Source organism: Oryx dammah, unplaced genomic scaffold (genome assembly GCF_014754425.2).
Source record: "Oryx dammah isolate SB20612 unplaced genomic scaffold, SCBI_Odam_1.1 HiC_scaffold_8, whole genome shotgun sequence".
NCBI lineage: Eukaryota > Metazoa > Chordata > Mammalia > Artiodactyla > Bovidae > Oryx > Oryx dammah.
The window spans coordinates 23,710,913-23,725,667 of record NW_024070192.1 but is presented as its reverse complement, the minus strand read 5'-3'; the positions used below and the strand labels follow the sequence as shown (position 1 = coordinate 23,725,667).

The 14,755-nt window shown below is 53.7% G+C and overlaps 3 protein-coding genes across 8 annotated transcripts; 2 read left to right on the top strand and 1 right to left on the bottom strand.

Moving 5' to 3' along the window:
* Positions 1–277: 277 nt before the first annotated feature.
* Positions 278–4,005, top strand: SCRN2 (secernin 2). 2 transcript variants are annotated; one of them, XM_040245562.1, is made up of 8 exons: positions 278–405; positions 790–963; positions 1,270–1,451; positions 2,007–2,206; positions 2,652–2,867; positions 2,988–3,153; positions 3,244–3,424; positions 3,685–4,005. In XM_040245562.1, exons 2-8 carry the CDS (start codon positions 790–792, stop codon positions 3,841–3,843), a joined length of 1,278 nt encoding a protein of 425 aa, XP_040101496.1. In that variant the 5' UTR covers positions 278–405; the 3' UTR covers positions 3,844–4,005. The 2 variants fall into 2 exon arrangements, with proteins under 2 accessions (XP_040101496.1, XP_040101495.1); XM_040245561.1 differs by having other exon boundaries at positions 304–405; positions 3,244–4,005.
* A 503-nt stretch (positions 4,006–4,508) lies between these two features.
* Positions 4,509–9,096, bottom strand: LRRC46 (leucine rich repeat containing 46). 5 transcript variants are annotated; one of them, XM_040245564.1, is made up of 9 exons: positions 8,944–9,083; positions 8,696–8,770; positions 8,484–8,592; positions 7,085–7,208; positions 6,173–6,219; positions 5,778–5,887; positions 5,520–5,589; positions 5,206–5,354; positions 4,509–5,076 (listed from the first exon to the last, which is right to left on the bottom strand). In XM_040245564.1, exons 2-9 carry the CDS (start codon positions 8,703–8,705, stop codon positions 4,634–4,636), a joined length of 1,062 nt encoding a protein of 353 aa, XP_040101498.1. In that variant the 5' UTR covers positions 8,706–8,770; positions 8,944–9,083; the 3' UTR covers positions 4,509–4,633. The 5 variants fall into 5 exon arrangements, with proteins under 5 accessions (XP_040101498.1, XP_040101497.1, XP_040101500.1 ...); XM_040245563.1 differs by having other exon boundaries at positions 8,696–9,096; XM_040245566.1 differs by having other exon boundaries at positions 4,509–5,004; positions 8,696–9,096.
* A 33-nt stretch (positions 9,097–9,129) lies between these two features.
* On the top strand, positions 9,130–14,740 carry MRPL10 (mitochondrial ribosomal protein L10). Its single transcript, XM_040245568.1, has 5 exons — positions 9,130–9,233; positions 11,373–11,542; positions 12,324–12,488; positions 12,742–12,886; positions 13,774–14,740. The coding sequence occupies exons 1-5, from the start codon at positions 9,182–9,184 to the stop codon at positions 14,028–14,030; spliced, it is 789 nt and encodes a 262-aa protein (XP_040101502.1). The 5' UTR covers positions 9,130–9,181; the 3' UTR covers positions 14,031–14,740.
* The last annotated feature ends 15 nt before the right edge of the window (positions 14,741–14,755 follow it).

Sequence of the window (14,755 nt, the reverse complement as noted above, 5' to 3'; positions counted from 1 at the left end):
TTTGGTCACAAGTAGCTGAGGTTCTTCCTTAATCTCCAGATGCCCTAGCTGTCCACATTCTCTAACGAATCAGCCAAGTTTTCCTTTCTTCCCTTTTCACGTGGGCTTCTTTCCACCTCTGGCTCCCTCTCCCGACAGTGAACCCACTGGAGAAACTAGCGGATTCGTCGCAGCCTTGGTAGGGCAGGCAGCAAGCAGGACTCCGAAGGCCCCTTCGCTCCAAGAAGTGGGGCTGGCGCGCGCTCTTCTGGAAAATGGAAGAACTGCAGGCGCTCGATTTCGACTCCGCCCCCGAGGCCAAAGTCTTCCAGGTCACTTCCAGGAGCCTCCGCCCCTGGGACAGACCTTACCTGAAGCGGAGGCTGTAGGACTGCGGACTAAGCAGGGGATTTGCACGGAGAGAGGGTGAGGAGCATAAAGAGTTGGGGGAGCAAGAAAAGGGCCGAAAGAAGAGGGGCTTGGGACTCTTGGAGAGAGGTTGGGTAGCGAGGGAGGCGCTCCTGCGACTGCCCTGAAGAGTCACGTTCCCGAGTAGAGCAGGGCCCTCGGAGCGTGCGGTCTGCGCCCGTCTGCCGATTCCCAAACCTGGAGCCCTTGGAGAGAGTGGGCGTTTCCTTCGCGCACGCCGAGCAACGAGCCATGCGTGCGGTGCTGTGCGTCGCAAACCCGTCGTAGTGTCTTCCCCTAGTGTCGGCACCTGTTGGGAGGGGTGCTCCCTAGGACCGCTCCCCGGTCAGGATGGCGGAGAGGGGGCTTAAGAGGGACACACGCATCCCCATCTCTCCCCAGATGGCATCGTGGAGCCCTGACACCCCATGTTCCTGCGACTGCTTTGTCTCGGTGCCCCCGGCCTCGGCTCTCCCAGCCGTGATCTTTGCCAAGAACTCTGACCGGCCCCGAGATGAGGTGCAGGAGGTGGTGTTTGTACCGGCAGGCACGCACGCCCCTGGGAGCCGCCTCCAGGTGGGTTAGGCCTTCTAGAGTGCTGGGAGGTGTGGCAGTACTAGGTATTCTTTTAAAACCTTCCTCCTCTGTTCCCCCGACCTGAGAAGCTACCAGATATGGTGAAAAGAACACGAGCTTTGAGTCTACTGACTGGGACCTAACCTGTTATTTCGCCGCTGTCGACCTCAGTTTTCTCATCTGTATAATAGGGATAATAAGACCTTCCTCAAAGGGCTGTGTTGGGTGATGGGTACAGCGCCACCCCTTTATAGGTACCTTCCCCCTTTCTAAGTGGATCTCTCTTTTCTTCTCCCTCATCTCCAGTGCACCTACATTGAGGTGGAACAGGTGTCGAAGACCCATGCTGTGATCCTGAGCCGCCCTTCTTGGCTGTGGGGGGCTGAGATGGGCGCCAACGAGCATGGTGTCTGCATTGGCAATGAGGCAGTGTGGACCAAGGAGCCAGTCGGGGAAGGGGAAGCCCTGCTGGGAATGGACTTACTCAGGTGCGGACCTGCCCTCCTTCATCCCCTCAATACACCAGAAATCTGGGGCTGAATACTGACCCAGGCCACCCTCCCTGCCCCCAAGGACCTCCCCTTCTCTGCCCACTTTGTCTTCCTCCCCAGGTAGGCTGCCCCCTCCCCTCCCCTCTTCTGGCCCCATCTCCACAGTCTGGTGAGGAGCTCCCAAATGTAGCCAGCTCTGGGTGCTTCCTGGCCCAGAAACAGGCGGTCGTTTAACTTTTTTTTCAATAGAAGGAAATTTTTTTTTCAAGTGAAATCTCATGAAGAATTTTGGTTTGTAAAACCAGTAAATGTGGAGCAGCTCTGATAGAAGAGATGGAGGGCTCAGGGCCTGTCTTCCTCCAAGAATGTGTTTCAGTCCATTTCATGAACCCTCAGAGCACAGCTTGAAAACCACAAGCCTATAGATGGTGGCGATTTTCTCTGTCACTTGGGATCACCACCAAACCTCTCTGGGACTCTTGTGTCCACTGAAGCTCTGCCATCAGCACTGATACCCCATCGCCCTTCTGTCCCCTGGACTTTTTGTGCCAGGCTGGCTTTGGAACGGGGCAGCTCTGCCCAGGAGGCCTTGCACGTGATCACAGGCTTGCTGGAGCTCTACGGGCAGGGGGGCAGCTGCCGGGAGGACCCCACGCCATTCTGCTACCACAACACTTTCCTGCTGGCTGACCGGACTGAGGCCTGGGTGCTGGAGACGGCGGGGAGGCTGTGGGCTGCACAGAGGATCCAGGGTGAGGGGCCTGGCGCTGGGGCCTGCCTCCCAGAAGTGTTCTCCTTTTGGGGTGGGAATGGTGGTGGGGGCAAGGAAGGCCCGATCCAGGTGCAAATGTCTCAGATGGTGGGGACGTCCAGGGACATGGGAGATGAGCCCTCTCAGGTACCTCACCTCCCCTTTCACTTGGTTGAGTCCTTTTGTGCTTCAGCCTGCAGCTTCCTCTGGGGAGCCTTCCTGGACTTCCTGGTGGCCAGGCTTCTCCCTTATACACAAGCCGGGGTCCCTTCATGATGATGCTCCCTGCAGCTGCTGGCTCTCGTTTATTTGTGTGATCGGTTTATCTGTCCCCTCCACAAGGGTTGTCTTGTTCTCTTCACCACTGTGTTCTCAGCGCCTAGCTGAGTGCCTGGCACAGGACAGGGGCTCAAGAATATATGAACGACCCCCCATCTCCTCTGCAGAGGGAGTCCACAACATCTCCAACCAGCTGAGCATCGGCTCGGACATCTCGGCAGAACACCCTGAGCTCCGACCCCACGCCCGGGCCCAGGGCTGGTGGGATGGGCAGGGCACCTTTGACTTTGCCCAGGTCTTCTCCCTGAGCCAGCAGCCTGTGCGCATGGAGGCTGCCAAGGCCCGCTTCCGGGCCGGGCGGGAGCTGCTGCAGCAACAACAAGGTCAGTGAGTGGACGGCGTGGGGCCCAGCTCTCTTCCCTCCCACAGCCTCGGGGGCTTACTCTGAGGCCGGAGGGCCCCCTTCTTCCCCCCGGGGGCCCTCACTGGGTCCTCCTTGGCAGGGGGTATCACGGCAGAGGTTATGATGGGCGTCCTCAGGGACAAGGAGAGCGGCATCTGTATGGACTCTGGGGGCTTCCGCACCACGGCCAGCATGGTGTCCGTGCTGCCCCGGGACCCCGCCCAGCCCTGCGTGCACTTCCTCACTGCCACACCAGACCCATCCCGGTGAGAGGGTGGGGAAGCTTCAGGGGAGTGCCCCAGGCAGGGGAGACGGAAGGGTACCAGAGCCCTTATCTTCCATCCTTGTCCCACTAGGTCAGTCTTCAAACCTTTCATCTTTGGGGTGGGGGCAGCCCAGCCCCCCCAGGTGCTGTCTCCCACTTTTGGAGCACAGGACCCTGTTCGGACCCTGCCTCGATTCCAGACTCAGGTGGATCGCCGGCACCCCCTCTACTGTGGACACCAGGTGGCCCTGGGACTGATGGATAGTGAGCAGGTAACCCCGGGGAAGAGGGGCTACCCTGAAGGGATGACGCACTTCCCCCACCCCAACTGGGACTCTCGAAATATGAGGGGAACTGGGAGCGAAGGAGACTCCAGAGCTGAGGAGAGGAGTCTCTCCCTTCAAAGTCAGCCCTGGAGAATGTTGGGTGTATATCCTTTCTCCTGCTTATGTGAGACGGCAGCCATCTGCCCCTACCCCGTAATCCGGAGGGAAGCCTGTCCTGGGGAGTCATCGCCACCTTTCCTGGGCAGGCTCGGGGGCAGCAGCTTCGGCAGAAGCAGCGAGACCTGGAGCAGGAAGGCCTGGCGGCTGTGCGGGGGCTACTGACCAGGGAGTGTGCTCCATCCGCCCAGGAGCTGGGCGGCCTCTTCCAGGCCTTTGTGGAGAAGGAGAGCCAGGCATATGCCTGAGCCCGGCCCCTCCTGACTTGGTCTGGGGTGCAGGGGGCTGCAGTGGGCACAGGACCCCTGGGGTAGAGGGCTAGAGCAATCCCCTCACCTCATCCCCCACCCCAGTCTTGTTCTGAGTGGCCAGGTCGGCCTTAGCCCTAATAAATGTGTTTTATTTTCTTGTTCAGTGTCCAGGTTCAGTGGGGGTGGGAGGGCCAAGAGAGGAGAAAGGGCAGCACTGCGGTGGCTGCAGGGCCTCTGGGAGCCTTGCTGGGCAACACATTCTTCTGACTTAGGTGGTGGAGGAACCTGTGAGGAGATGGGGGCCCCCAGCATGTGGGTGTGGGAACATGGAGGGGCATGGCTGGTATAGCAGGTGGCTGCTCATGGGGAGAATTACAACCACAGGTTTTTGGTTCTTGGCTTGAACCTTGGAAGGGCAGTCCCTGGTGGTGGGGAGCAGTGGTATGCGATGTGTCTACTGTGAGATGGCATCTCCACCAGGCAGTGCCCGCCTCCTGCTGGCTCAGAAGCCAGGTGGGGGCCCTGAGGTGGGGTGCCAGTCCCTTGGGCAGTTCCTGAAAGATCCTGTTCTTTAGAATCAGGCTCTGTATTCCTGCTATGGTTTCTGGGTGCTTTGTACTGACAGCTTCCCAAGATGCCCCAGGTGATACGGAAGACACACGCAGGGCCTAGAGATGCTTTATTGGGGACAGGCTGCTGCCACAGGCCAGGGCTCTCAGGCTGAGGAGAGGCCCACTCCTCGTTCCTCCGTGTGCCTGGGGCTTTGCTGATAGCAGTGGGCTGCATTTCACTTCTTGATTCTTTTGGTCAGAGTTTTGGTTGTACTGGGGGCCCCAGCCAGAGAGGCCCTGGGGGCTGCGGCCACTCTGGCCCCCTTCCTTGCCTGCACAGTGCTTTGCTGGCCCCTGGGAGCCAGAGGGCACAGTTTCTTGGTGGTAGAGGAGGCCTGTGGCAAGGAAGCAGGCTCCGGGGGTGTCTCTTTCTCTTGCCTGGGGGTGATGGAAGGGCTGCTGTCCCCAGCCATGGGTGCCCCCGGCAGCGGGGGCAGGTCTGTGAGGGTGGGCTGCATCTCCACCCTCAGCTGGTGCTCCAGCAGGGCTGTCTGCTGCCTGAGCTCCCGGTGCTTGCTCATTTCCTGCTCCAGCTCCTTGAGGAAGCCTGTGAGGGGTGGGATGGTGGGTGGTAGATAGAGCCCCGGGCTCGGCAGAAGCACACTCTCCCCTCCCATCCCTAGAGGGGAGGAGACAAGGCAGATTGGGAAGGACTATTCCAGCCCTGGGACCACTTCCCCAGACACCACCGCCTGTCTTAGCGTCTCCCAGACCCCCAGGGCAGCTGCACACTGGAAAGCAGAGTCACCTCGTTCTGAGCAGAATGGGCCTCTGAGCTCTGGGAACTCCTCATCCTCATCACTCAAGGCTGTATCCTCCTCATCCGAGGTCCAGCGCTCTGCCACGGGCTGCCCATCCAGGTCTAGGAGCAGTGGCAGGGCTTCTGTCAACAGCTTCCTGCGGGGCGGAAAGAGCAGAGGTTACCTAGGAGGGCACCCCGGGTGTGGAGCTGGGAGGATGTGCAGACACAAGCCGCAGCAACCACACTGGGAGGGGTGGTGTTCTTGAGCTAGAAGATGGGCCTGTGGTCAGGTCAACATGGGAACCTTCAGTTCCTCTCACCTGTAGCCATCCTGGTTGGTGCAGTTGTTTCCAGTCAGGTTGAGGATGAGAAGGCTCTCGGGGAATTCATCTGCACACAGCAAAGAGGGGGGGGATGAGGTTCGCACCCCCACCTTCCAGTCCAAAGCCACTGCCCCTTTGCACAGCTCCCCAGGCCCCCTGGAGGATGTGCTTCTGATGCAAGCACAGGGAGGAGGGCAGAGAGGAGGGAGGGCACCCCAGGACCTATTCCATGAGCCAGGGCAAGGGTGTTCCTACCCAGCTTGAGTGTTTCTATCAGGTTCTCAGAAAGGTCCAGAAACTGGAGGTGGGGGAGGTCACGGAGGTTTTCCACTTGCCTAATTTGGTTTCCTGCCAGAGACAGGAAGCTGTAGGAGAAGGGAGGGGGAAAGACAGCTGAATCACAGGACAGTTGGAGGAAGGGATGGGGCCCCAGATGCCCGGGGCCCCCCTGGCTCAGCAGCTGGATGAGTGGGGACACAGGGCCTCCTGGGATCAGGGAAGCAGAGCTAGGCTTGTAGGGTCCTTGGCTGACCAGCAGCCAGGCTTGGGGACATCTAAGCCAGTTTTCTGGAGTATTACCAGGTTTCCCCCCCTTCATTCTAGCTCTTCTCCCCTCCCCCAACCCTGCCGGAGCCCCTGGCACCGTGTACCGTAAGGAGGGGACGCAGGCCAGGTTCTCAATTTGCTGAATCTTGTTCTGCAGGAAGAGACCAAGGTGGAGAAATCAAGCTAAGGTCAGTTGAGTGGGGTCCCTTTAAAGGGACAAAGCCCTAAGACCATGTCTACTGTTGAGGCTGGAGACCTGGCCCTTTGGGAATGATCACCCCTCTCCTTGAACAAGTCGTGAGTGCCTTGGGATGATTTGCTTTCTCCAAGTCGATGGCTGAGGACATAAATTTGGGGCTAGCTAAACTTGATTTAAGTACCCTGATTGCCCCAAAACCTGGACATCAGAGAAAGGAAACCAAGGTGGGGGCCAGGAAACGGAAAGGCCTTGGTGGTGGACTGCACACACCAAGGGAAGCGCAAACCTATACTACTTTGATCTGGCCAGTGTCTGTGGGGGAAACTGGGTGGGATCTGGGTGTATTCAACCTGAGGGAGCCTAGAGATTAACCGCGCCCTCTCCCACCCCCACCAAAAAGCCTTCGAGGTTCTGAAGGATGCAGAGGAATCTTATGCTTCCCTCGTCCTTTCCTTCAAAACAGGAAATGAACTTGAGCTGTGTAACTTGAGAGATTTAGGACAGACACCATCTAGGACTTCTAGAACAAGAAAAGTGTCTGATAGAAAAACAGTGATTTAAGAGCACGGTCAGGATCTCTTTTGGGTGCGTTGGTCTTTCAATTCAGCAGAATTCTGATCTCTTTCGGGTGTACTGGTCTTTCAATTCAACAGAATTCCTGATTCATCTGGAACTGTTTCAATGAAGGTCTGCCTGCCTGAACACCAGTAAATGGGCAAGATGACCTGGTTGGCGTCTTTCAGATTAAACAGACATGGCTCACAGGGGCTGGAGTCCCCTCCCCAGGGAGAAGGAAGGGCAGGAGGCAGGACATTACCCCTTGCAGATAGAGGCTGTGAAGATTCTGGAGGCCCTCTAAGTTCCTGATAGTGGTAATTCCCTCCCGGTCCAGGCGAACAGTCTGCAGTTCAGCAAGCGTGTGGAACCTGGGAAAACGGGTGCTGTGATGGAGTGCCACTTCTGTGGTCTCTTAGCAGGAAGATGGAGGGGAGGGTGTTTTAAGGAGGGATGGATGGCTCAGTGACTCTGATCAGATGTCAGGGGCACCTGCTTGACTCATGAGGTGGGGTCTAGATTGGGAACCTGGGTTGACTTGGAGACCTCAGTATCTATCAGTAGCACTGGAAGGGATAAGGGTGAGAGGGGAGTGAGACTCCTTGGACTGGGCAACTGGGTGATGGCAGCTTATGGTTCCTGCAGATGTGGGGGCAGACTTTCCCCAGCCAGCTTGGGTTGGGGAGGCAGGGGCTGGGACAGAGAGGAGATCCTTCCTCACATCCCTTCTGAGTGGTCCATGGAAGGAAAATCACTTGTTCCACCCACCCAATCGTTAATCCCGCAACACTTACTGAATGCCCATTAGAGACAAATGAGAGAGTCCCTGCCCATCACTACTAGGGAAGCTGGTCAAACATCTATGACAACTGGATGACAGAAGCTTGTGCAGGGGACTAAGGGAGTACACGGAGTATACATTGAATCCCGAGGATTCAGGGAATGCTTCCTGGGGGAGATGACACATAAGTAGGAGTTAGAGTGGAAGGAGAGGGGGCATGAGAAAGCATTTCAAGCAGAAGGAATAGTATGTGTGATTCCAGCCTTTCTTCAACTGCAGTGTGCTCATGAATCCCTTAGGGAGTCTTGTTAAAGTGCAGATTTTGATTCAGTAAGTGGGCCTGAGAGTCTTCATTTCTAACAAGCTCCTAGGTGATGCAGATGCTGCCCACTCACCCCAGGACCACTCTGAGTAGTAAGTGCTAAGCTGTGAGAACATGGGGTCTTAGAGGAATCACACTTACGGAGAGTGGCAAAAAATAAGGTTGAAAAGGCACCAGGCTAAAGTGTTTGGATTTTATTCTGGAGGTGCTAGGAAGTTAAGGAAGGTCCTATCAGGGAATGTCTGATCAGATTTGTTATTTAAAAGGACATTTTGGCAAGAGTATGGGGTGCCTGGACTGGAGGCAGACAGACTAATTAGGAGTTTGTTGAGAAGTGATGACTTTAGACCCTTATTTAAAGCAACTGAATGGGCATGGTGAAAAAAAGATAGAATGATTTTTAAGGAGGAAGAATCAGTTGGACATTGCCACTGAAAGAATGTGTAGAGTGAGTAAAGAGAGAGACAAAAGTAAGTTGGCAAATCAGTAGAGCTCAGGGGGCTGGTCATTCTGTGTGTTTCAACGTTCCAGCACCCCTTTCTTCTCCGGTGCACTTACATCTTCTCTGACAGATCCTCATCCTCAGGGAAGGCCAAGTTCCGTCTAGTGATGAGGGCTTCAGTAATGCACACGCCATTGACTTCCGCTGGACTCTGGGCAAGTTTAGCTGTGAAAAGATGAGTCCAATTGTTACATTTCCTTGTTCTTGGAGGCCTGACTCTACTACTGTTAACCAACTGTTCTGCCTACCATCCCACCTCCCTACTCACCTCCAGGCATGATCTAAAAGTTGCTGGCTTGCGGAGCGATTGGAACGGAGAGAAGTAGAGCAGCTTGGACAGCCCCTGGGAATGGAAGAACCCAGGATGGTATGAGGAGAGAGAAGCTCAGAGAATTGGGGGATAATGGAAAGGGGTTGGTTCAGAGCTAACTGTTGGGGTGGGGCAGAAGACGAAAGTAAATCGAAGTGGAGGATCTGGAATTTGAGGGGTGTATAGGGGCTTTCCAGGCCGCCTACAAGGGGATTGTAAGTAGATAGCGGTGCGGACGGATGGAAAGAGCGGCTCGAGGCATCGTTGCTAGGAGACCTGACGCCTGACGATGCCCTGGGGAGGGCGGGCTCTCAGGTGCCGGGTTCGGCGCATGCGGATTGCTGCTCCAGCCGGCGGTTCCTCCCTCCGCTTCCGGTCCTGGTACTACCCACAATACTTACCTCTTTCCGTCGCGCTTGTCTCCCGGTCCTTCTTCCGGTGGCGATGGCTGCGGCCGTGGCTGGGATGTTGCGAGGGGGTCTCCTACCCCAGGCGGGTAAGGAGCGGCCCACATCTTCGCGGCGCGTTCTGGCCGATGCTCTCTACTCGTCTTCCTCCTCTGCTGCTGGTCCTTTCCCCAAAGTTCTGATCCCATACAGCTCCCGATGACTCTAGATTTAATGAGTGATTTTTGAGTACCTTATATAGACCAGGCACAGTGATAAGTACTTCACATGTATTATTTCGCTTAAACCTTAAAGCATCCTATGAAGATCGCTGGCCTGATCTAATTTCCTGTGATTCCAGATTCTAGTAGTAATAGCAACACAGCAGAAGCGTCGGGGACAACCACAGTACCTATTCTCTATCCCCTAGTCCCCCTGCCTTGTTTACGGTTTTAACCCATTACCTAGTTTTTTCTGCCTCCAGAAATGAAGATCTCAGGCCTTCCGTTGCCACCCTCTGCAAAGAAGGTCTCCCCTGTTAAGTCTGTATCTGTCACCTTGTTTATTGACCCCTTCGCCTCATCACAAACTGTAATTTTGCATTAGTTTGTTTTCTCTGCTGCTGCTAAGTCGCTTCAGTCGTGTCCGACTCTGTGCGACCCCATAGACGGCAGCCCACGAGGCTTCCCCGTCCCTGGGATTCTCCAGGCAAGAACACTGGAGTGGGTTGCCATTTCCTTCTCCAATGCATGAAAGTGAAAAGTGAAAGTGAAGTTGGCTCAGTCGTGTCTGACCCTCAGCGACCCCATGGACTGCAGCCTTCCAGGCTCCTCCCTCCATGGGATTTTCCAGGCGATTAGACTTTAACTCCATCAAGGCAGAACCGTATTCATTAAGCATAGCCAGCAGGTGGCATGGTGCTTGATATTAGTAGGCATGCTGTAGATATTTGTTTAATGAATGATTTTGAGTACCTTATATAGACCAGGCACAGTGATAAGTACATGTATTTCATTTAAATTGTAAAGCATCCTATGAAGAAGACATTCTCGTCCCCTCTTTACAGGTGAAGAAACTCGTTGAATGGTCAAGGTCACAGCCAGTAAGTGGCAGAAGAAAGATTGAAAATTGGCTCCATGTGTGTCAATTCTGTCTCAATAAAACTGCAAAAACTTGGTTCCATCTGATACAGAGCTTGTGCTCTCAACCGTTAGGATTTGTGGCCATTAGCAAGAACACCTCTCACTTCAGCAAAATCTCCATGCTCTCTGATTATTAGAGCCACCTTCTGACTGAAACTTCCCCTGAGATCCCATCCTAGGCTTGGGGAGGGCTGAAAATGGGAAGCTGTAACCTGAGTCCTTTTGTTGAGAATGAAGGGGTTTCTTTGGCCATGGTATCTAGAATGTCTCCCTTGTCTTCTGAGGGGTGCTCTGCAGCAATGCCTGTAAAAAAGAAAAGTAGAGAGGAGAAAAACTTGTTTGGGGGGAGATGTGAGAACAGTATAACTTTTCCCTCCTGCTTCAAATCCTGGGGGAAGGAGTAGTGCTTAGAGCAGTGATTCTCAGACTTCACCATCATCAGTATCACCTGGAGGGCTTGTTAACACACTGTTCGCTGGGCTCCTCTTCAGAGCTACTGACTCAGGAGATCTAGGACAGGGCCTGAGAAGTTGTATTTCTAACAAGTTCCTGGGTGATGCTGTTGGGTTGGGAGTTGGTGGTAGTGCATACTTTGAGAACCACTGGCTTAAAGTTGGCAAATTATGGCAGGGCTAGTCACTGTCTTTTCTCCATAGTTGTATTAGAAACAAGCTACATCTGTTTGTTTACATAGTGACTATGGCTGCTTCCACAATACAGTGGCAGAGTTTAGTAGTAGCGACAATCCATATGGCTCTCAAACATAAAATCTGTGTTTGGTCACTTAAGAAAAAGTTCATTCAACTCTTTCCTTTTAAAAATGTGTTTGAAATACTTTCTCCTTTGTTCCTGTTTTTCCTCATCTCTGTGCATAAAGAAGAGCTGGAGGAGTGGGCTCCTCCAGGATGAAACACCTGAGCTACGGTCACCCATTAAAGAGAAGAAAAGGTCTGGGATTCAGGCTTTCCAACAGACAGTTCCTTGTTCCATTCAATGCCAAGGCTAGCTTTGTGAGCTCCGTTCACAGAGGGTGGATTCTTTGTCTCTGGAGCAGACTAAGGCTTCCAAGATGCTACATCTCACCACATGGCCCTTGTTTTCTTCAAGGCCGGCTGCCCACGCACCAGATTATCCGCTATGGCTCCAAGGCTGTTACTCGTCACCGTCGTGTGATGCACTTTGAGCGGCAGAAGCTGATGGCCGTGACTGAGTATATTGCCCCCAAACCTGTTGTCAACCCAAGATGCCTGCCGCCCCCTCCCAGACCCCCACAAGAGGTAAGGAGGAGGCTGGGCATGTTGCCTGTGGTGGGATGGTGGATTAAAGTGATCTTGTCTCTGTGGCCATAATGAAGTTGCACTCCAGGACGTGGTCATCCACATTGTTACTTCCCCACTTTCATCGCAGAGTTCAGATCCTTTAAAATGAAATCTGCCCTTGATTCTCGGTTGGCCTCTTGGACTCAGTGGATTGGACAGGTGTGGGTTTCCTTCACTCTTGTCTCCAAAAATGTGTGCTTGAAACTCTCCACATAGGAGAGAACATCCCACTGATCTTGAAGCTTCCAGGTTTTCTTAGAGGAACAATGCAAAGTATTTGGTCCTTGAAAAAGGGCAGAAAGATCAGTGGAGTGGTTCTCAATTCCCCGAGTTCTCAACTTTGAGAAACACTGTCTTGAGAAAATGAAGTCTTGTTCTGTGAAAATACCTCAATTTTGAATCAGCACCGCAAAAGAGTAATCTTGTATTTAAATTGGTAAAAGAATTCAACATGAATACAGTGTCAGAGGGCTAATTAAGTATTAAATAGATGCCATAAAAAGATGATAGTATAAAATTTTTAAATAATAAAAACACTGCTCTGAAGCCTGTAGTTATCAAATGGAAATGAAAGGATGGGTGAGAGAACGTGTTTCTGAGAGTCAGAGGCCCGGTTCTCCTTCCTGTGCCCTAATCTTCCCTTGGGCATCACTGGGAGCTCTGGCACCCATCCCTGAGGGAGTAAGGAGTACTAGAAGGGGCAGCTTATGTCCCCTTGGTCCTCCCTTCTTGACCTCAGGAGACAGGCCTCATCCGGCTCCTCCGTCGGGAGATAGCCGCAGTTTTCCGAGACAACCGAATGATAGCTGTCTGCCAGAACGTGGCTATGAGTGCGGAGGACAAGCTTCTCATGCGGCACCAGCTGCGGAAGCACAAGATCCTGATGAAGGTCTTCCCCAACCAGGTAGGGAGCGGACCTTCATTCCCCACCTTGTTCCCCACCCGCTCCACCCCCGTGTCAGGCCGCAGCGTCTCTCCCAAGAAGTGGCATTCCCAGCTCCCTTCCATGGCAGCTCTCTAGTCCGGGGCCTGAACTGTGTTAGGGGTTGAGGAGGCCTTCATTAGCTTGAGCCCACAGCCTGGTATGGCCTGTGACTAAGGTGGGTGACTCTTCCTCCTATTCAACCTCAGTAAGCCCTTCTCTCCTGCCGGTCCAGATCCTAAAGCCCTTCCTGGAGGATTCCAAATACCAAAACTTGCTGCCCCTTTTCGTGGGGCACAACTTGCTGCTGGTCAGTGAAGAACCCAAGGTCAAGGAGATGGTGCGAATCTTGAAGAGTGTGCCTTTCCTGCCGCTGCTGGGTAAGCAGCCAGTTGGGGGTGGGGCTGAAGTGGAGTGGGTGCTCCAGCAGCCTGGTGTCACCTTCAAGGCTCGTGTGGGTAAAACTGTGGCCATGCTTGGAGGGGACCCCTTCTCACAATGGGGCCTGCCTGTGTCACTCTGGGGAGGGGCAGTTCAGACACCTTGAGTCTAGTCAGGGGGTGTTTTGTTGTTGGTTTAGTCACTAAGTCGTGTCTGACTATTTCTTGACCTTATGGAGTATAGCCCACCCGGCTCCCCTGTCTATGGGAATTCCTGGGCAAGAATACTGCAGTGGGTTGCCATTTCTGCCTCCAGGGCATCTTCCAGACCCAGGGGTTGAACCCGGGTCTCCTGCATTAGCAGGTGGATTCTTTACCACTGAGCCACCAGGGAAGTCCAGTAAGGGGGTAATGGGTGTTGAAACCCACACAGATGAAGATACTTAAACAGGCCATGGGAAAGGTGCTGAGGGACAGGATTCCGCTGATGCTGAGAAACCCTGGAGGCGCTTCTTTTAGAGAATGCTGATTTCACAGTTATCTGTTGGTGGGGCAGGAATCTGTGTATATAATACAGATAATACAAATTCCACCCCCGCCCCCACCTCCATCAACACACACACCTTGGTTCTTCAAGGAAATTTAGGAGGAAACACTGATGTGGTGGAGGTTACATAATACATGGAAGGGTTTTCCATGGAAGAGTTAGGAAGGAGAGGAAGGGACTGATCTGAAACATTGGGAGTGGGGTGGGACACAGGTGGGGACTGGACCTGGGGGAAGGCTGGGAGGTAGAAAAGGGCGGTGGAGAGCAAATTCCTAGGGTGGAACCGTTGTCTTTGAAGAGGAAAATCGTGTGGGAGCCTCTCTGATCTGTGTTCTTCTAGGTGGCTGCATTGACGACACCATCCTCAGCAGGCAGGGCTTCATCAACTACTCCAAGCTCCCTAGCCTGGCCCTGGCACAGGGGGAGCTGGTAGGAGGGCTCACCCTCCTCACAGCCCGGACCCACTCCCTGCTTCAGCACCACCCCCTCCAGCTGACTGCCCTGCTGGATCAGTACGCCAGACAACAGCACGAGGGGGACCCCGTCCTGCCAGCCAGCGTGCAGCCGGATCCTCCCAACCCTGTTCAGGACTCATAGCCAGCCTTCTGTACCCAGCCTGCCCATAAATACATTCTGTCCTGTTGGCTGTCGGAGACATGGGGAATTTAGGGTAGGGAGTGGTGTTGTTACCTGGCTTTTACTGACAATGATCTCCCAGTACATGGCCACCCAGAGATGTAGGGGAATTTCATTTCAGAACAGAGGCTTGTAATCACTATCTTTGTTCCTAGTTTTCCTAACTTGGGACCTGATAGGAGCCATCTCTTTCCGTTTTCCAGGTCCAAGGCGGAGAAGCCCTGTCTTCTGTTTTCACTGTGCCTCGCTGCACACGCCTCCCCAGCCTAGCCCCTTGTGGCTCCTATGTGCCAGAATAGCTCAGCTGAGTAGTTAATTGTGCTGAGAATGGCATCTGTTGAGAGCCTGCTGTGCCAGGCTTACTGCTAACCACTTTACATGTGCTAGTTCCTTGATTTCTCACGTAATTATCCCCATTTCACAGACAGGAAGACTGTGGGGAAAAGAAGTTAAATGGCCTGTCAAAAGTCATGCTGTTAGTAAGAGGCAGCACAGGGACTGAACCAGGCTCTTTTCAGCTGTGAAGATGCTTCCCTGGTTTTCTACACTAGAGCTTTCTCATTAGGGTCCCAAGAGTGCTTTGAGAGTTAATTCTGTACCCTCAGGGTGTGTCATGTCATGGGAAAGTTTGGAGCACTGCTTTATGATAAAGTGAAATACATATTTCTTAACTGTGTTTTGCTGTT